This window comes from Lissotriton helveticus, chromosome 5_1 (assembly GCF_964261635.1).
Source record: "Lissotriton helveticus chromosome 5_1, aLisHel1.1, whole genome shotgun sequence".
NCBI lineage: Eukaryota > Metazoa > Chordata > Amphibia > Caudata > Salamandridae > Lissotriton > Lissotriton helveticus.
Window position 1 is genome coordinate 1,432,316,925 of NC_136065.1, and position 22,222 is coordinate 1,432,339,146.

At 41.8% G+C, this 22,222-nt stretch overlaps 1 protein-coding gene across 4 annotated transcripts in view; it reads left to right on the plus strand.

Moving 5' to 3' along the window:
- The window catches only part of SLC16A1 (solute carrier family 16 member 1), a 203,703-nt gene extending 193,399 nt beyond the window's left edge, over positions 1-10,304 (plus strand). For all 4 annotated transcript variants that reach the window (XM_078644437.1, XM_078644438.1, XM_078644439.1 and 1 more), the window contains one exon: positions 9,310-10,304. In XM_078644437.1, coding sequence (XP_078500563.1) covers positions 9,310-9,578 — 269 coding nt within the window. In that variant the 3' untranslated portion in view covers positions 9,579-10,304. The remainder of the gene's footprint in view (positions 1-9,309) is intronic.
- The last annotated feature ends 11,918 nt before the right edge of the window (positions 10,305-22,222 follow it).

Here is a 22,222-nt window from a genome sequence, read left to right on the forward strand (position 1 = left end):
GGTTTCCGGTTCAGGGAAGTCCTGGCTTGGCAGTTCGGGCTGGTGAACACGACCATTTCACCAAGTGTGTCCCATGGGACAGGATTAAATGCTGTGCGTAAATCTACGAACAACATGTAGAGGTTTTGCTTATTAAGCAGGACATATTTCCAGTACAGGATGGCAAATTGAAATACATGATCAACAGTGCAGGTCTTAGCGTGTAAACCAGCTTGTAGTGGGGTCAGTGTGTGATGTGCACTCATCCAGTCCAGCAATTGATCAATTACTGGTCTGGCAAAAATCTTCTTTAGTTGTCGACAAGGCTGATGGGGCGATCATGAGAAGGGTCACCACCGTCACTTTTATCGATTGGAATCCCCTCCCCTCCAAGTTTCAGGGATTTTGCTGCCAACCTCAGTGGCATTGGATGAAAAGTTAATCTAGCTGAACCAGACATAGGGGTCTGATTTAGTTGGATCCCCAGGGATCATGTCAGGACCTGAAGACGTTGCCAACTTAAGATGGTTAATGGCTCCTACAGAATCCAATAGACAGAAGGATACGAGACAGCTAGCAGCTGCATTATAAACACCAGTAGTAGTGAACCTGTGGGACATGAGCCTGAGTGCGAATTAATGGTGTTGACCTTAGCGTACAAAGATGTAAAATGAAACACCCATTTATCAGGTTGATAATAGGAAACAAAGTTGTTCCTCTTAAGGACTCTATGGAACACGAAGGGCCAAAATACTTTTAGTCCTGGCAATACAAACTATATCTTGACAATTTTTGTCTTCCCATGCTGTCCTCATGCTCTCAAGTGTCCATTTACACTGGCATCTGCCATTTTTTATTTAAAAAGGCTATGCGGTAGAATGGCTAGTTGCAATACTCTTTTAGATTGCATACATTGGTTAAACTGCGGTTTTGTTTTAACAAAGGACTGCTATGTGTAATTTTTTTTAATTTTTAAAAATAGTTTCTCCTTCTAAAACCGCTCCTGCAATTCAGGGAAAAGCCTGACATGAAGCACTTTTGATGGGGATAGTATGTTCGGTGTACCATACAAAATTAGCTGAGTATTCAACAAACCGCAGACATCAGATTCGGAGTGGACCAGACTTGGTGCTGGGAAACCAGTCTGTGATCACAAGTTAGCATGGGAAGGGGCTCCTCTATAATGCACAACGACTGGTTTGCCAATGGCATTCCCCTTGAAGGAGGTGATCAAGGAATTGTGGTCACTATCAATTCGATTTTTAAGTTTCACATCCTCAAGAAGGGGACATAGATTTAAATCAACTAGAACATAATCAATATTACTCTTATAAGCCCCGCCTCCCTTTTTAAAAGTGGGTGCCATCTCTGGATCAGAACAAGTCCGTCCATGGAATGCTCTTAGACCCCTGCCCACTACAATTGAATCTAGCTGAAGAGCAGTATTTGAAAAGTACCTTAATGGTTTACCAGTTAGTAGGCATGTCAACTGCTCATTATCTTACTCAATCTGGGTGTTAATACATGTAGAGGGCTCAAAGGTGACATTAATGTTGCCATCGGTAATGAACTTGGCGTGCTTTTGTTGAAATTCTATGAGTTTATCCTAGAGCTCTAAAACTTAGCCCATATTGACTGGTGCAGATCTTTATGTAAACCTAGATTACCACATTCAAGCCTGGGGAAAAAAAACCTAAACCCCCCATTGAATCATGTGAATTAATATTGAGCATCGAAGGAGTACAGGGGGTGGAATTCTCAATCCAAAACAATAACCCAGTGGGACAACCAGATTTCTGAGGTGATGTGGCCTCTAACCATAAGAAGTAAAACTATTAGAATGCACCTAATCAACAGGCTGTTTTATTTGAATGCACAGACATCAATTTCCCCTGTATAAGAACCCAATTCAGTATCCTAAAGGTTAGAATTTATACCAGCTAGATTCCATGATATGACAGTGAAATCTGTTTTTATGGTACTACTCTTACTGTCCGATACATCCCTAATCCTACATTTTGCCTGATGAGTTCTCTTTTGTTCACCCCTTCGTATCACCCGAGAAGCTCAGGAGCCAAACCTCCTACCACTATTCTATAGGCAGGGGCGGCTCGTCCGCAATTGCCCAGGAGCGTCGCCCCTCTAGCTCAGGCCCAGCAGGTACAAATTTAAACTGTATTCTATCATAGTTTAATTTTTCACCTGCTGGTTGAGCCAGTGTGCGTAGCGAGGGGCGTGGCCAGGGCCATGGGAGGGGCTGGTTTGTGCCCTTTAAGTGTCAATGTGCGTTTGGCCAGCCATCCTAGGTCGGCCAAACACACATGCACACTTAGGTTTCTCTAACTGGATTCTATTGAACTGCCGGGTTGGATAAACAGCAAAAACTCCCTGTCCTGAGCGGAGCGTTTAACCTGCTTTCTCAGGCCAATCCCTGTGCTGCTCTCATAGCATGAGAGCAGCACAGAGATTGCGCAGAGAGTCAGTAATGATGTCCCAGTGTCTGCTGGGACCAGAAAGAACACTGAGGCGTGACACAGGAGGCGGGCGGGACATCCTGGTAAGTTTAAAAAAAAAAAAAATAATAATAATAATTCTTAACCCCGTGCCCGCACCCCCCCCCCCCCCCTTTTTTTTGTGGCAACCGCCACTGGGTATGGGCAGCACTTGGTTGGGTTATTTGAAGACCCACTCTACCATTTATACCTGGTTCTTTATTGGTTGACAAACTACCTGTCTGGTAACTCTGTCATTTGCGTTAGTACTTGGCCCTCCAGCTTCCTTTAAAATACCTGGGAGATTACACTGAGGCCCTGGATGGGTGAATATTTCAGGGCTGGAAGGTGGGTGTAGCCTAAGGTTAATGGTGAAAATAAGGGGCCTGACCATTTGACCAGTACTTAGCTAATAGGCTGTTGGGCCCGTCAACCAATGCCTTATCCTTCAACGTCACTGATGTATAATTAAACTGTGTAGCACCCCTGAACGGCATTTTACGTGTACGATATCAGACCTTATTACTGATAGGCATTTGTTTTGTTCTGACCCATAGTATAACCGTATTGGCTAGAAATTCTGTATCTTCATATGCACCAGGAGCAACGACTTTCTATGTTGGACCATCCTCCCCAGTCTAGTGGTTGGGTATTTGGACTTTTAGCAGGGTGTCTCGTCCAAGCGGGCCACACTGCAGGCCTATTGCTAATCATGTTTAAAGTATTATTCTCATGATGGTGCTGTGTGTATGAAACCCTTTTCTGGTTACAACTGGTCCGAGTTTACGCCAGCGATAGGCTCAGGATCTGAGCCAAGTGGAATAGTAGTTATGGTCACAATACATGTTCCTGCAATAAAGGAGCTGCAGACGTTGAAGGATTAATATTCGACAGTAAGGTTTAGATTCCCACTTGGAGCATTTCCACCCCTCCAGCTACATTTGCGGTGAACCTTCGGCTAGGATTTCACAAAATCATCAATTCTAGCGTCCGCTTCACAACTGAAAATTTCAGGTCTTGCAATGAATTCACAGCGTAAGTAGCTTAACCACCAGCCTCTGGAGAAATTATGACACTAGTATCAATAGATTGCATGATGGGCCGAGTGGCAACCTGCTCAGCGCCTGCAAAGATTAATTGGGGACGTGGGCTGGGTTCCTCCAAAAATGCGTACTTATTTTGACAATATTGTGGAATATTGTAACTTTGGGGTAAAGTGGTACTGACCGTGATGGTACATCAAGGTCTATGTTTCCCACAGAAGTGTTGTGTCCAGGAATAATTCCTCCCTCCGTAGAATTATTGTCACCTTTCCTTGTCCTTTTGTAGTGCTGCACTATAAATAGCAAGTGTATGCGTTATTCCAGCTCACTGGTTCACGTTTCCTCGTCTGTTTCGAGGAAATGCAGCACCACTGTCTCCGAGGGCAGCCTCTGTCATTTTATTCGTCTCTGCTGCTCCAGTCTCTGGAAGACCTAGGCTTTCCTCGAGACTACTCAGTCTCATCCCAGACTCCCTTCCTCGTTTACCCTTCCCATTGAATCTACCAAGTCTTATTGGGTCTCTCCTTACTTACTCTGAAGCCGCAGGGTGTCTTTTTGACTTTGCTGAGGTTGTTTTCCACTCCGGCTGTGCTACATTTCTATTACAACTACAAGGTTTCTTTTATATATACAATTTCTCTGAGTCTTAGTAAAGAGCTCTGCTCCCATACCTCTTGTTGTTCTCCTACCTCTGTTCCCACAGCACTCAACTGGAGTCAGTCTTTGTCCCAAACACTTCTTTCCCCTCACAGTCTCTGACTCTCTTCCAGGCTGGCTGTCGGTGCCTTACATCTATCCATTCCCTTCATTTTCTTCTGCCAGTCACCGTCTAAAGGAGGCTTCAACGTGTAGCTCTTGAGCTACTGGTCGCTCTCCAGCTACCTGCAGTAGCTCTCATGTGTGCATCTCCGCTTTCTCAATTTGAACTTTTTGCTTGGTTAAATTAACATATGTATGACATAATTGTGCATTCTAAGACGAATATGCATGTGTTCTCAGAACTCATAAGCTGATGTTTGGAGAAAATTGGCAGAGTTTTCAAAATGTTTTAAGGTGATTTTTGAGCGATAAATCATGTGGAGATCACTTTTTACTAATAGGATTACTTTTATGCCAGAGTTCAGCCGTAGCTGGCATATATTACCTATGTGTACGCATTTCAAATTGACAAAGCGTTTTGTACGTTACTGCTGGCAATCATGCCTGATGAACTGTGATGATCACTGCTGGTAATCTTGTGTTCGGTGGTAATCTTATCTGATAAGGTCACTATTACAGCACTAATAATATTGTCAGCTTGCAGTGATTTTCAATTAGCATAAGTAGCTCTTATTACACAAAAGGTTGGATATCCTGGATAGTGTTAGTGCTTTTTGACTGTATGGCAGTACACGATCTCTTACGGACACTCGCTGAATGGAACAGTCACCCGTTTTCCCTGTTTTTAGGTCGAGCGTGGTTAGCGCATGCACTGCTCAGAGAGGCATGCTGTATTCAGGTAGGGACTTGAAGCTCCGCCCACTCTGCCCATATTTTTCATTGGCTTTTGTCATTGTCTACTGTAAACTGTGGGTTTTTATTGGTCAATAGGCTTAGTTGTTCTGCCTTAGTACCGCCTTGTCTCATTTTGTAACATCCCATGACTGCAACCCCTGTTACTCAGTAGGCTTTAATTACAGCCTCCGAGCACTAATTTTTTAAAATCGCAATAGGTCTCGCATTTGTGAAAGTTTAAGGTATTGGCATTGTAAATGACAACGCCTTTTATTTATGTGTTTTTAAAATGGATAAACAAAAGGCACTGTCATTTACAATGCCAATAGCTCAAACTCTCGTAAATGCTAGACCTATTGCATTGCAAATGCTTGGTGTCTCATGTCACACTTTTTTTTTTTTTTTTTCTTTTACACTGTTTCTTAGTGGGCCTCTGCGTTCCTGTCTCAGTTTGAGTAAATTCCCACTGCTATTCGCAAAAGCAGAATCACTTATTTTTTTAGGTTTCGCCTGGCGTCCGCTGCGCAGCAGCGTTCGCGCAGGCGAAATCTGTTGATCTACAATATGGGGCTTTGTCCCACCTCTGTCTTCCATTGGCTAGCTCCATAAATGGAGGCTAGCCATTGGAAGAGATGGTTGTCAATTACTCTTTCCCCCTCACAACGCGATTCGGGGGCGTTTCCGTGTCTTTTTTTAAGTCCAGCCCTCTCCTCTTCCCATTGGCTTGAATTTTACCTTCCAGCCAATGGGAAGGGGAGAGCATGAAAAACACGCCCCCGAATCCCTACAGGGTGCTGTGCTTTCCAAGCAGCGGCTACCGAGGACATGCCACCTTCTTGTTCCTGCTTTCATTTTCACCAATATTTTCCCGTCTGCTCCACCGATTTCATGCGAGATTTTATCTTCACCTTGTTTATAATCCCGACTGTATACGTAAATTCTTAGTGTGTAAATTCCATCATGTGTACCTTCTGTAACTTACTTGACAGGCCTAAAAGGGGAGAATTTTTAGCAATTGTTATTGCTCTGTTGGTAAAGACAATAAATAAAAAATATTGGTACACTAGACTTCTAAAATGAAAGGGAGCTACGAGGTTAAGCTGCACCCGTGCTCCAGTGCCTCACTTGGAGCAATAGCATCTCTTAGAGGCAGAGTAACTCTAGCTTCTTTCCTTCTCTCTCTCTGGTTAAGTAAAAGCTGTTTTCCCCACCTCTTGCCTACACGGAGGACTAAAGCAAGTCTGAGTGCAACATAGCTGGATAAATAAAATAAAGACAGTTTTTTTTTAGGTCGGAGCCCACCAGACCGTGTGCTGGCTTCTTGTGGACATGCTGAAAACGGACCTAGGAGTGCACTTTTCCCATTGCTAAACACTGCCTTTTTGTTTTGTCATTCACTTTTCCTTACTTTTTGTTCGCTGGCTCAATGTATTAGCTGGGCCAGCCTGTAATTGTCCCTCCTCTGGACCCTTCTGATTGGCTGCTTCTATGCGTGCACCAGTGTCTGCTTTTCAGGTTTTATTTTTTCCTTTTTGCGAAGCACTCCATGAGAGTGCATGTGTGTCCACCTGTTGTCTGTCGTGTACTTTTCTCCCCACTGCTTTCCTCGGTTTCCAGTGTGCTTTTATTTTTCAACTCCGCTTCTCCTCCACCTGCCCTCCATGCTATTTCCCCTACCTGTCCTTCTGTTCTGATTATTTTACCCCTCCTGTCCTTTCACGTCTCACTGCCAAAATATATATTTATTTTTTAAAGCCTATTAGCTTTGCCAATACTTGTTATTGCTTGCTCCCGTCCCTCTCCCTTTCCATTTTGCTATTGTTGCTGCTTTTCCCTACGCCTCCCGCCTCCCTGTTAGTTATTGTTGCTTGCCTTGTAACTTCGACCCCTCCCCTGTTGTGGCTTTCCCCACAGACACCCTGTTGCGTTCCCACGCCCCTCATTACATTACTCACCTTGTTACTAGCCCTCGTCCCTCATTCTCCCTATAGCATTGTTGCTTGTGCTGCTCTGTTATTTGCCCCCTCCCTTCCCACCAGAAACAAAACAATATGATGCAGCCAGTGCTGGCTGTGTCATGACATTTCTTTCTCCAAATTTTCACACATGCTGCACAGCACCCACACTGCTTCATATGGCTAAAAAACACTTTCCAAGCCAATTGCAAATTCATTTGTGTCTTTTGTTGTTTATTGGTTGATGATATGTGCAGGATTTATTTGTGTGTAACGGGTTCACATCTTCGTCTGATTACTATGACGCTATGACACTGCTGTTGATCTCTGTGGGTAGATCCACCTGTAGCATTTGGCTGGGGATGGCAGCAGCAGGAAGTTGCTCCAGCAGCAGCAGTCCTTTAGACTGGAGGTAGTAGCGACTGGTGGCGGTGGATGCAACAGGTTGCTCTAGGATCCTCTGACGTGTTTTGAGCCACTGCCATTGGTTAATTAGTGCCAGTGTTTGCCAATGAACGCCACAGTTTCCTGCTCTACCTTCTCTGCTTTACTTCGTCTGAAATGTAAATGGTATCCCTGTCTCAGGACTCCTACCTCTAAGTATTTAGGTTTGGGAAAATGAATCACTGGTGAGTTGTGTGTGTGAAATGCGAATGATGGGTTCGATAGCCACATGGCTGACTCGGGGTTTCTTTCATCTTTTTCATCTTTCTGATCTTGATTAACTCTCCTGGGTAATGCCGCCTGTTATGCACAGCACTACGAAACCGTGAAGACAGGCTGCAGGAGGCACTTTAAACACCACAGCGGCCATTTCACATCATACATTCCTTGCGTAGTATGGAGTAGTATTCAACAGAGCAAACCCAAGGAGATGATGGACGGAGCGCTGAAACTTTTCAGACCCTCACCCCAGTCACAGATCTGGGTTGCATCCATCAAACCTTTCTTTAGCTCCCTTCGCCACCTCCGTTCAGACCCAGAAATATGCACATCAGTCTTGACCCTCTGCCTCATGGGAACAGTCCAGCTGAACTGCCAAGCCAGGTGAACCAGAAACCAGCATCCTGGGACCGGTTTCGTGGTAACACCCCTCATCAGCCAGGCTAGCTTGAATCCAATGGCAAAGTGAGCAAGGGACTGAACTGAGGTGGCGAAGTGAGCTAAACAACGATGGATTCAACCCAGATCTGTGAATTAATACGGCCCGATTCCAGCCCCTCTTTTAATGAGCGCCTACGGGTGTAGAACAACTTTATTCAGTGCCAGGTCCAGTCCACCTAAACAGCTAAAACCATATCTCTGCCCCAGAGCACTTGCAACATTAACTGGGTTTCAGCTTGTTTGGGCTTTATCATGGAGTGCAGCGTCGATTTTAGTGGTACTGCTCGCAGGTATGGGGCCAACGGAAAGGTATAATAGCCCCGCAAAAAATAACAACTATATATTGTTAGCGAAGCCGGTAAGTCTGGGTTTATTTTGAGAATATATGGCGAGGCATGAAGAAATACGCAGATTGTGCAAACCTATGCCAATAACACTCTTCTGTCCTTTTTTTTCTTCTCCTCAGCCTAGCTTATGGTGCCATGCAGGAGGTTACACGATGGCATGGCACAAGTTTGTGTGCCTGCATAGGTTTGTGTGCTGGCACAATAAAGCCAGACCTGATGCCCGATGCTGGGTGTTTTGGAATACTTCTGAACCGTTCATACTTGGTTTCACCTCCCTTCCCCCAAAAAACACCTGCTGCAGAGTAAACCAAACATCTCGCCATACTAAAATCAAAACCCTTGGCCTCTGCCATCTCTCATGTTGGTTCAGGGTTTCATTTTACTGCTGCAGATGTAAAGATTGATTGTGCTACTTTATCATGTTAAAGGAGCACAACGTTATGGTTATTACCAGTCCGGACTCGAACATAACTATAAGTTTTTGCCTCACGGTAAAGATTGCTTTTTGGCTGCTTGTACACTATAAAGCCGGCCACGTTCTACTTCATTACGCTGATTTTATCTAGTACCATAGGACTCGCAAGATGTCAAAAAGCCTCTTTGTCCATCGCCTTAAAGGCCTCCGTTGTAAGTGTTTGTTTTCAGAGTTCACTCCGAGTTCTTGGGACAGTTTAACGAGAACAGAGACCCCCTTTTTTACAAGCATTTATGGGCAATAAGTTTACATGCTCCCATGTATTGTATCATAATGTGGCAACCATAAATTCTTCACACTAGTAATTGAAGTTTAATAACGGGCTAACTGAATGGCATTGCTTGATCTTTTGGCTTTTTATAGTAAGATATTCCCCCAGCTACCTGTGCGACTGATATGTTTTTTTTTTTATCTACTTAGGCAAACTCAACGACATGTATGGAGACTACAGATACACGTACTATGCTTGTGGAGTCATCCTAGTTATTGCCGGTATATATCTATTCATTGGCATGGGCATCAACTACAGGCTTGTGGCCAAAGAACAAAAGGAAGAGGAGAGAAGGAACAATGAAACCAAGGACGACACTCATTCAATCGACAATGATAAACAAAAAGCAAATGATGTAGCAGTTGTGCCTGAAAAGACTGAAGAAGATGGACTAAAAGAGCAAGAAAGTACAATCTAAGACTGAAGTTTTTTTTTAGTAGTTGTGCATTTAGAAGTGCTTGAGTACCATGAAGTGTGCCTGTGTGCGTGAAGAAATACTGCACTTAAGTCCAGTGTTTCAACGAGGGTCCTGAACAATTCCGTCATGTACAATATTGTCACATCAAAGCTATATTTCAAAATGTAACTTTATTTTTGTGAAGTGCCGCTTCTGTTAAAGGAATCATTGTTTTTTGTAGTTTTGGCTGATAGAAATATGAATGTGCTAATCTGTGCCTTAAAGTTCCCTTGTCTGGCGTTAGTAGTTTCTAAACCAATTCAACAAGTGTTGCACACATAAAAACTCTGAAAGAAAGAACAACTATCATAAAATGGTGATGTATTAACAGTACATTTATAGACAGATTAGTGGCTTTTTAAAAAAAAAAATAACCTGTTATGTGGATGCTTGATTAGTCATTTTTAAAATTGTAATGTTTTTATTGAATAACGTGTTTTTATCATACAGAATACATTTTAATAATGCTAGTTATTGACTAGCATGGTAAAAGTATGGTCCTAATTTTTTCTAATTCCTGAGTTTTCAGTGTAGCAATTCACTTCTGTCAAATTAAGCTAATTGAGCCACTATATAATCACCATTGTATGTTCACTGTCTCTTTCTACTACAACCCTTGTTTCTCAGAAAGTTGATTTTTCTTTTTTTAATTTAATTTTTTTGTTTAATAAAAACATTTTTACCCTGGGACTTTGGTTGTGTTTCCAAAACATATGAATGTTGTGGGTCTAGAAGCGAGCATGACTGCTCTAGTTTTAAGTGGGAAGTTAAAAACAATAATGGCATGTCCCGTCTTAATTTGCGTATGGCTACTATGTGGCCAGGTAAGGCTGTGTGCGCTTGTGGGCTCGCGTCCATCCCCAAATCCATACTGAAGGTATTAAGTGGAAATGTGTAGAATGACTATAATTTTTATTTTTTATAAATGCTTTATATAGGTTATAGACGTTTGGTATTTGGCACTACACTGTGGAACCTTTTTGTTTAGGATTTTTCTTTTGTTTTGCATTTTTCCTTGTAGATTATCCTGCACTGAAGGGTATTACTCACATTTGCCTAAAAAAAGTGACTGTATAGGTTTGCAGCAGCCCCTTGGACAGATTATATTAATATAACATGGGCCTAGCAGTTAGTGGGCCCGGCCTTCATCGCTCTAGAGTTTTGCACATGCTTCATGCAGTATTGAGTGACTTTGGGTGAAGGAGTGTGTCCAAGCAGAACACAATGTCTGTTTTAGAAAATGAGAAATAGCAAGTTTAAACTAGCAATGTGTCTGGCCATAATTGGTTTCTAAAATAACATGGAAATCAATACATAACTTGTAACTGCATGTACTCTTTTTTGTTATTAGCCTTCGTTTAGGGTCTGTGGATAGATACAGGAGGTTTTGTCTGTGGCTTGACTTATTCATCAATCATTTATTGAAATTTGATGAAGGCCGAATGCCAGTTTGAAGATGGGGTTATTGTTTGTGTTTAGTTATTAGTAGGTTTAAACTTTGATTGCGTTTTGACCTAATTTTTCCTGCAGTCATTTGTCTTTGTGTGCAATTTTGTGTAGCTCGTTTACCTCCACAACTTCTGAAAATCTATCTCTGTCTTTTAGCAGCATTCCAAATTGTGGCACTTTGGAAACTGGTGAAAGGAAGCACATCTTGGCCTTTGTGCAGGCTTGCTGCTGTTCTGTTGAGTTTCCTGCACTGGCTCTTATATGATCTCACCTCACCCCCCACCAACAGTTTTGTAGCTCATGACTTCTCAGTCATGCACTAAAGAATAGCTAAGATTCCTTCTTCAAATACAGAAAATCCTATTGAAGTATTGTCCACCAAGCTCCCGTCAAAGCGTTCAAAGACCATATATTTTGTCACTAGTAAAATTCACCAAAAGACTGGTGAATTGAGAATAATTGCAGACACTTAAAGGATCCGGCGTAGTTGGGAATGGCTTTGTTGAATGTAGCCTATTTTGTTTCGTAAAGACCCTCAGAGGATCCTATATTTGCCTTGCTTTCTTTTACTAATGCAGGTTTACTTTTTGGTCTCGCAGCTTCCCCGAATGTCAAGTCTGGGCTGATGTGGCAGCCCGCTTGCTTGTCCATAAAATATAGAACTGTTTTCATCACAATCAACTGGGTGGTGTTCACATTTTAGACACAGGACATGGTGTACGCCCTCTACACTTATTATTTTTAATTAATTTTGTTGTAACCCATGGACTGACATTTCCATTTTCCACAACATTACCGTAGAAGCCAAATTGGCTATGTTTTCTTCATGCTCTCTCCTCAAAGAGTACAAGCAGTCTAGACCTTTTAGTTTCCAAGCTTGCAAGACTTGAATGATGGCTGTTCATCATGTGCACCACTTTATAATCATGCAGTTGAAAACCTAAGCACGCTGGTAGTATGGAAACCATATGAAATCCAAACGGTAAGGATAGTATTCATATGAAAAAACAGTTTAACGCAAATAAATTCTAGTTATCTTCTATACATTCCACTTTGGTAGATTCTTGCTCCACAGCCAACAAGCGTTTCGTCACTACGTGACTTTTTCAAGGCTGTAAGATTTCAACATGAGGAAGTAAAATTAATATAGAGTTAAATAGGTCTGAAGGATATAACTTCTATCTTGAATTATAGAAAGCAAGTGAATTTTGTGGTAAACTATTGAAAGTTAAAAAGGTGTTATTGATATAGGGACAAGCATCAATTGTGTAAAGACTTTCAAGAGATCAGATTAGTGTTCCAGATTCGATCAAATTAAACCGTGAAGATCCAGATGGTGAGACTATAACAGCACCCGTGATGAAATATGGGACGTGGAAAGCATCTTAACGAAAAAATAGTGATCTCCTTCAGCAATACAGTATCAGCCCAGAGTTGGGAAAAGTCACTGTTGATAGTACTGTAATGTTTATCATGCCAATCTTCACAATGTAGTCTCTACTACTTAGATATGTGAGTGTTACTCTTGAATTACCCAGAGCTTTACCCAATACTGATCTCAACTAGCAAGTTACACATTCTTCTTTTTCCTGTAGCAGTTGCTGGAGGAGACTGTATTTGTTAGACTACTTACACTTCTCTTTGGACTACTTCCTTAATCCTATGAAGGTTAGTTTGATAAAGATTACAGTACTATCAACAGTGATTATAAGAAATAAAAAGAAATCTGCAGGGTCCTTTAGCTACATATTTCTTTTTCTGTTTCAAGCATTAAACTCAAAATCTTTTGCTAGACATTTCTCCGACTACCACACCCCATATTTGTTAATCACTTGCTTTCAACATCTACTTCGAGGCTATCATTTAAAGGGCATCTATGTGATAAAACAGAACCTGACAGCAGCTGCATTATATGAAGATATGCTTTTAGCTCATTGTATTAACAGGTGAGGCACTTAATATGCAGTGGTTTGAAAGGACTTGTGTTTTACGCTTTGCTGGTAAGCTACCTGCACTGAAGGCTGCACTGAATATGAAGTTTATTTTCTTTACGTTCTTTAACATACTGACATGATTCTGTAAGCCACTAGCAATGTAAACCTCTTGGACTGTGCCATGTGTGTTCAACGGTGCTCTGTGTTGCTGCTCTGTGTTGCTGCTAGTCCTTGACAGATTAAGTATAGTCACTTAAAAAATAAATTTGCTTTAGAAGATAATTTTAAATGGGAGTAATTTAGTTAGTCTGGTATCTTTAGAATGCCCTCAATCTTCTATGCTCTGTCCGGATAATGTGACCACGTCACAGAATGAGGTAGGAAAGTAACTTTATTTTGTAAACTTGCTTGTTGCTCTGTTAGCGGTTTTTGTTTTAAGGATGGTTTTGAAAAGTTGCAACTCTGAATTCTTGTGACCGATTTGGCAGTCTGGGCATGTGCTCTGACAAACTTGAGACAAGTAAGCATCTTTATTCAGTGAGAGTTTTTAATCCTACTCAGGATGGGGATGATGTCCACTTCACTCGCTCGCAAAACCTATCTTGCTGTACCACATTTCATTACCCATTATAAAATTGTGCAAATACTAAACATGCTTCGATCAATTAGGCAGGTAAATTAACAAAAAAGGGAGGTAGAGTAACACAGAAGGATTCTTTCTCCACAAACATATTCATATAAACAAAAGGAATCCTACTGGGGTAAGGAAAGAGTGTTCGTCACAGTGGTGTGGGAGCACTCGGTGTTTGATAAAATACCCCTCACACACCAAAAGGCCCCTTGGTGTCATGCTTCATCATTGGGGTCTTCGCACCCTTCTAACGGGATGCGGCGTGCTACGAGAAAAGTGTATTATATGTTAATTTAACAAAGTGAAAAAAACTATATATACATGTGTATGTAATTAAAGGCTACGATGTGCCTACAGCGGATTTATTCAAGTAAATGCGAATTGCATCACTTGTCAAGTATTCTTGGCTTGCTTCATGAGCATTTCAAAAACGTCTGGGGGGTGATTGCTGTGTGCAATGGACTCCGGATTACTCGTCCTCCGTCTTACCCCACACGCTGCTCCGCTGTACTGTCAGGCACATAGCCTTTAATTACATACACATGTATATATCGTTTTTTTTCACTTTTTGTTAAATTAACATATAATACACTTTTTTCTATAACTTAGTGAAACGTGAGTAAGGTGGGGAAGTTGTGCCCCTGTCCTGAAGAAGGAGCTTTGCCTCCGAAACATGTTGACGCACACCTGAGGTACTGTCCATATCACGACCGGTTTACCTCGCACTGCACCTCTTTTAATTGTACCAGCCCGGGCTCTTGAATAAACTTTTTTCTAGTCAACCCACGAGCCAGGTGCTTTTTAATTTTTTCACCTCAACCCACCATTCACATATAATATACTCACTCACATGCACCACATATAGTCATCACTATAAGTGCTCCCGCGTAGTCGTAGGTCGTAGCACGCCGCATCCCGTTAGAAGGGTGCGAAGACCCCAATGATGAAGCATGACACCAAGGGGCCTTTTGGTGTGTGAGGGGTATTTTATCAAACACTGAGTGCTCCCACACCAGTGTGACGAACACTCTTTCCTTACCCCAGTAGGATTCCTTTCAATCAATTAGGCTTCACTCCCCTTGCTCCATAGGATATTGCACTTCTGATAAAGACTCCTGGAACCAGAAGAACTTAGTCTCCGGTTCCTTGATTGTCTTGCATCCTTTTAAAAGTTCCTTTGCACCCATTTAGGAAGTGGTGTAGAATTGGGATACAGAGAAACATTAGTTTGTCCCCTAACCAAACTATTGAAGCCCAGCAAAGAAGGTAATTGGCTGTGTTTAGGGTGGGTCGGTTTGCTAACATTAAAATCAACATTTCTAGGAACACAGCAGTATTTTTGGGATTATTATTAATGCATTTTGGGCGTGATCGGACTCGTATCTTACTCTGCCTTATTCAAAGTGGTATCGGACGTGCTACAAGTAGATGCATGAAACAAACAAAAAGTGACGGGAGAAATGCTTGCACTTTGTCTAACAGGCAATCGCTCAGGGTAGCACCCTAACACATTGTTCTTTTGCTCACCATGCCACCTCAGTTTGGACCCCATCATATGAAAATCAGTCTTGACCTTGCTCCTTGTGGGAACATTCCAGCCCAAACTGCCAAGCTAGGTCCTCCTTGAACCAGAACACAAGAAACACAGTACCGGTTTTTCCTCTGTTATTGGCTCATCAGCTGGGCATAGGTTGGTTCCAGTGACACAGTGAGCATGGGGACCCACATCTGGACACACCCATGCCACTAAGGGTGGTGCATGAAACTTTCAGGCATTCCTCCCATCCTTTTGTGTGTTTAATGGACTGCCTTAATAGGCATGGGTATGCCCAGATGTTGGTCCTGTGCTCACCGTGCCACTGGAATGAAACTATAACTTGCTGATGAGCCCTTACCAGTGCGAAACTGCTATTGGTTCTGGTTCAGTGGGGATTTGGTTTGGCTCTTTGGACTGGACTGTTACCATGAGGAGCAGGGTCTAGGCTTATTTGCATATAGCTGGGTCTAAATTAAGATGGTATGGTGAGTAAAAGAACGATGGGTTGAGATTCTACACCGAGCGATTGGCAATGGTTAGACAAATTGCAAGCATTCCCCCCCATAATATTTTGTGTTTTACCTACAAGGAGATGCACACATGCCTTTTAGCTGATCCCTGGGTTTGCACGCCCCCCAGTGGTTACCAAGTACCTAATAAGCGTTTGCTTCCGTGTTAAATTAAAGTCACTCTGCTATACTTGAAGACTGCAGTTCACTGGCACAGTCTTGGAAATGAGTGGCCATGGCCTCTTTCACCAAAGACTGTCAGCCATTAAAGAATCTATGCACCGTTTCTAATGTCACAAGTCCATATGTCTTGATTTCCGTGAAAGATCCTAGTGCAAATTGCCTTTGCATATGTGTGCTTTGAGATAACCACGAAAACACAAACTCAAATTACATTAGAAAATTTGGGGGTGGGGGAATGCTTCTTACAAAGTCCTAGTTGTGCGACCTAGTGATAAAGGTTACTCTAGCAGTAAAGAGACTGCTACTCTGTGCGTTTGTTTTGCATGGCTACATTCACTTCAGTAAAGAAAACCATGCTTCTAAAAGTTAACGGTCACAACTCGCAGTAGTTCTAAGGGGTACTCATTGGATTTCAACTGTTGGGACATATTATCATTGATGTGTTCCTTCTGTTTTTGCTCCTAACCTAATATAATTCATGCCTATGCTTGCGGAGCTCATCCATAGTTTTTCAGGTTTCCTTTTCTGAAAAGAAGGCAGGCTAACCTTGTTTTTTGGAAATGTTTTACGAAAACCTGTTCCAATGGTAAACTCAATTTACTCCGGATTCCATAATGAAAAGGGGGTCATTATTTTGAGACACTGGAATTCACAACTGAATGCAAATTAAACTGAATCCTTACCTTGAAAAAGTGATGTTCACTCGAAAAACTTGTTGGTTGTATTCTATTAGACAATCGTTTTTTCCTAATTGAAATATTGAATAATGGAAGCAAAATTATGAAAAAAGTATTAATTCATTTGCATAACTTCAATTGAGTAGCTAATGATTATCTTCATTTTGAATATCTATTAAATCCATACTACACAAGCGGGGTTTTGGTGCTGTTGAAGTGAGGTGCCGTGCATATCATTTTTTCCACCCCTTTCTTTGAAACTTGTAGATATTGAGAAGCAAAGCAGCCACTGCTTTTTAGACTATATTTATTTAAATAAATTAACATGGCGAAACAGAAATAAACATGAACTGGCAAATTATCTTTGTACCAGAAGTAGGCAGAATAAGATGAACAAATATAGCACAAACCAAGAGGACCCCAAGACGTATTCGTAAAACATGAAAGTTGACCTAAACTAGAATCCTCAAAACAGCGGGACCCTATCGCTTAAGAAGTGCTTATAGGATGTCTAGGAGAAGTGTGGCTAACTGGTTAGAGGAGGCTGACCTGGAAGCAGAGGTCAGCCCGGGACCAGGGTTCAATTCCCGGCTCAGCGGGGTCTTCAGTCCTAAAATGTCCATGGACTCGACAATTCTCGCTCCGGTGCCTACTCGATGCACGGGTTCACACTCTGCGACTCTGGGCAATAGCTTGCTTAATCTCCACAATGGCCCCTCGCGGCGGGATGCCTGGCTTTCACCTTGCGGATACCCTGCCAGGGTTATTTCACAGGGGAATACCAGGACGGGTTCCCTAAGCAAGCGCTTAGAAACAGCTTGGTGATTTGCGCTATATAAATTCCTGTACATTTACATTCATGTAGGTCTATGAATCAGTATTTTTCTCTGCTGTAGAAGATTTAGGTAATGAGAGTGCAACTAAGATTACTGGAAAGATAGCTTTAACTCATCTATCTGAGCTTCCCCTGTTGCTATGACTTTGTGAAGATGAAGTTAAAACGTGGGACTCTTGCATTGTATTTGTGGATCTTTCAACATCCTAATAAACATGCCTGGGTTACATCAAAAAAGATACTAGTATTGCGTGTACAAACACTAATATTGCGAAGGTAGACTTTTTTTTGTAAACTGGCAGTGGTTTCATCAGGACTGGTGGACATAGAACATTATTATTGGTATTTTCAAGGGTGCTTTAGTTTCCCTGATCCTTCTTTATTCATATAAAGTCCCACAGCATAGGATGAATGCCTACTCAAAACTTAATTACAAAAGCTTTTTAAAAGCACCTTGAGTGAAGATATTTTCTGCTTATTGGTGCTTCAATCACCCTCCTCCTAACCCCCCCCCCCCTGCCAAGGCAGGTGAAATAGACCAATGATAAGAAGCCTGTAACTTTGAGCTATGTACTGCTATTACGCTACCTACCCTCTCAAAGCTCCTGTGAGTGGATTCCATTAAGTTTTAATGCGGAAGCAAGTGCAGTCATAGCGCAAACAATTGGATTTCTGCAACCAGTCAATATGATAGAAAGTCTCAGCCCCACTCTGAAGCCACTGCAAGAGGGCAAACTGTCTCGAATTCCTACGACCCGAGCTCATCTGTGGATTTCAACCAGCTAAGGGTTTTGCATTTCTAGAGCTCCATTACTTCAACCTCCAATCCAGTATAGTTCAGCCGGGGCTAAACTACTTTTATTCTTAGCCTCTTATTGAGGTTGAGTTCCACACATCCACCTGTTTCACTATTGTGCTTCCACTTATGTTGGTCTGTTGGACATCCTTAGTCCGTACAACAACGGAAAAACGGAAATCCTCATTTAACCTTCTGAGGCACCAATTGATTGAAGCATCTGTGGGAGTAGTCCTCAGTCATTTTGTCTTCCCACGAAAATTCGAAGCAGAATTTGCTATTTTTCACAGTAGTTTTGTGATTTCAGATGTTTCTAGCGCAGATAACCACTTTTTTCTCCATGTAGCTCACCAACCCAATCTGTTTAAATGAAATACAATTCTCCTCTCTTGGGGTTAGAAACAAGTGTGTCCAAAGAGTTACTGATCAATGTACACATTTTGTCAAACCTTCACGTGTCTGTTTGCAGTCTCCTAAATTTTTTATATATATATATATATATATATATTCCTAGAGGACAAGATTGCTTTAATATTCTACAAGGGCTGAAGGCTGTTTACTCCAACACTATTGTTCCAAACCTGGGTGTGCCACTAATGATAACGCCTTCTTCCCTGATCATGAACTTAAGGCTTCACTTTCATTCAGAGATATACACCCGATTTTAAATAGGTGTGAACATCATCCATACCTCCCTTCAGTTATTGTTAAGAGTAGAATGTTATGGAGAAGAGAAAGTTTGGAGTATAAAACCTCATAACGTCTTTGTGGTCTTTCAAAAAGCAGAAAGAAGTACTTTGCCAGATGACTGGTGTAAATGTCTAACTTTAGGTCCAGCCTACAGTTGCAGAAAGCCTAATGTGTGCTTACCTAGAATTTACAGCCCTCCCTTTGGTTTGTTTTATTGTCCATCATTTCCTTGCTTTTATACGTTTAAAGAAGCGTTGGTAAAGCCAGTAGCTTTTATGGGGGTGGGGGGGTATGACTGCTAATATACGTGCGTACACCATGAAACTATGGTAGCTCAACTTAATGATCCATCCATTCGCATACATTATCCCATATGTGTAGACCTTATAATGTGTAGCAACCATTTTGCCTATTTTTTCTTTCTTTTACTATTCTAAGATAGGGAACACGAGTCTTGAAGAGGTAAATACAAATATCTTAAGCTTGTGCAAAGTGCATCAAATAGAAGCAGCTCAGCAGCAGATGGCAGCTGAAAGCGGGTAGTGGGGGAGCAACATGAGGTGCTTCAAGCATGCAGGTGACTCCACTCCACATTATTACAGACACTGTCCAAACCTGAACTTTTGAACTACAACTAATGTTTTTAGGTATTATTCAAAATAATTAAATTGAATTGCAGCAAACTAAAATTCCCCGAATGCAGGTGATGGTGCAGGTGCAGGATGTAGGTGATCCACCGTGCAGTCCTGGAAACTGTCCTTAATGACCTAAAAGGAGTTGGTCACGCTCCAGGAAGGAAATATATTCCTAATAAAGAACACGCACCGCTTCAGTGCTGCGCACGCCCACCAGCCATGCTTCAATGAAAAAGGTTCAAAGTGTAAAAGCATGATGCGTTTCGGTTCCAGCGAGGCTTACTCGTATGCAAACTTGATGGCAGTTTAGTTCGACCTTTTTAAATTAGAACACCAAACAGCGAAAAAGGACCAGGTTTCCTGCTCAGTGCGATGTGGCAGTGATTTAATAGTGCCTAAATTTCTTTCAAAAACAACGCATTGAGACAGTGATTATTTCCACTGGTATCTGCATAGGATAATCCTTCAAAGATAAAGTACTTTGCATTTTCCATTTATAACACTGTCAATCATATGCATGTTATTTCCATTCATCAGGACCACAATGTCCATAATGCTTTGTTCCTGCTTGTTTGTTTCAATACCTGACCCTTCTTTCTTTTTTTGTTTTTAGTTTCACGCGCTGTCTCAAATTACTTTTCTTACACCTTCAGAGGAAAATTTCCTCTCAAGGGTGGCCCTGCCGTCCATACAACTAGTGTGTTTGGGACTGGGTGGATTTCAAGTGTTAGCAGCACACCAGGGAGAGCAGGTGAACTCATGCAACCTTATGCTTAAAGAAAGGAAAAAGTAATTTCCTCAATGGAAGTAATGGAAGGATCACAGCCCACCAAAGAAAGGGTGGTAAGGAGGATATGTTTCAGGGGAGGGACACACCCAAGTGGGGGGGGGAAGGAAAGCAGCTGAATAAGGAGAAAGCTAAGGAGCGACGAGAGTCAGCCAAAGGGAAGCAATGGTTTGGCTCCATGCCCACTGTTAGTTTTTGGTATCATTCACAAGACTTCTTTAACCACCACTAAAATCTGTCTGTAGTAGAAACTTAAGTCACTTCTTGCATTTTAACATGATCATTTTAGGTCAAGCCCCTTGTTATTCAGTCGTTTGCCTTGTGCATCTTGTGTCCGTTTCTCCCCTGAAGCAACAAATTTACTTGTGTCCTTCCACTGGTCACTTTAAGGGAACCACTTTTTTCTTTTATCGTAAGCACTCCTCAAGAGTGCATGTGTTTTCCAGCTGTCTTCCTAGTGTGCTTCTCTTCCCTCTGTCGCCTCTGGTTTTACCCCACCTCCTCAGTGATGCGTTTGCTCTTGTGAGCTTCTCCATGCCTGCTACACGTTGCGCTTTCACGCCAGTTTGTATTTCTCCCCCACACTTTATGTTGCTGTTTTGCATGTTTGCTTTTCTCCACCCGCCTGCACCCTCCCCGTTGCTTCCTTCTCCCATGTTCTGTAAGCCCCCCCACACGGCCTGTTTTTTTTCCATTCATTTAAACAAAATGTAATCGCAAATTCTTTGGATGTCCTTTTATATATGATCTAACTGATCAATAAAAGCGAGAGAATCAGTTGTGCATGGTGCACATAATAATAATAATCCACATCTGTAAAGTGCGAACCATCACCCGTAAGGTACTGGGGGCCGTTGGGAAGATTAAGCAAGCTATTGCCCAGAGTCACATGGTGCTGAGCTGATCTGCTGCTGGCCCCTGGGATCGAACCGTGATCCCCAGATTCTGGAGTCAGTCACCCTGGCCGCGGCGCCACACCTCACGCCGCACAAGCAAAATGAGGGTGACTGTGTCATATTTTTTTTTTCTCTCTTTCTAATTCTTTTCTTTAGCCATGCTGCACCTCATTGGGAATGCTGTACTGCATTGCTAAAAGCATAAGTCAAGCCTGTAGATCCAAAAGGCGAGACCGGTTTGCTTTGCCAATGCTTGTTTTTTTAATGTGTTTAACAAACAATGCAACAACATACGGTTGCGTCTTGGTTGGCATCACACACATACCTAAGACTGCCCACATGTATACTAGACCCTAAAAAAATACTTTCAAAACCTAGTAAAATTGTTTTAAAAAAAACCCCTTGCTTAGAGTCAAATTTGGCACTCCTAAAAATATCATTGCATTGCAGCTTAGTGAACGTATTGAAGATCATTGTGCAGTATTAATTACTCCATGTCTTGTAACATTTTAGTTTCACTTGCTACTCTGCTCTTATGGATTTATTCGGAGTATAATTGACCTAGTCCTGTGGTAACATGGACTGGGGAACTTTAATTTTCCTAAACCATGAGTATTTTGTATTAAACCCGTTTTCTTCAATTTGATTTAACATAGTACATTTGTATTTTTTTAACCCCCTTCTGTCAGCATATGTTTTCATACTGCTGGTACACACTACAATAAACTAACCATAAATATTCAAAGTGTGGTGAATAATTTCTAGGTTTCCAAGACACTGAAAAAATGCATCCTTGAACTGAAAAATATCTTCAAAATCTGGGTTTGTTTAAATGAAGATTTGTTTTTTCAATATTAGAATGTAATTGTTTTTGATGATTTTGGTTAACCCACACGAGACTAGACCTTACAGCTGTACGCCAGAGTAAACTTCTGAAACTGTTAACCTCTCTCCCCGCGCCTCACCTTGTCATAGGTCTTTAAAATAATCCCTACCCTTTCTCATGCCTCTTTTCACTAAGAAGTCTTTTATCCTTTCTTGGTCTT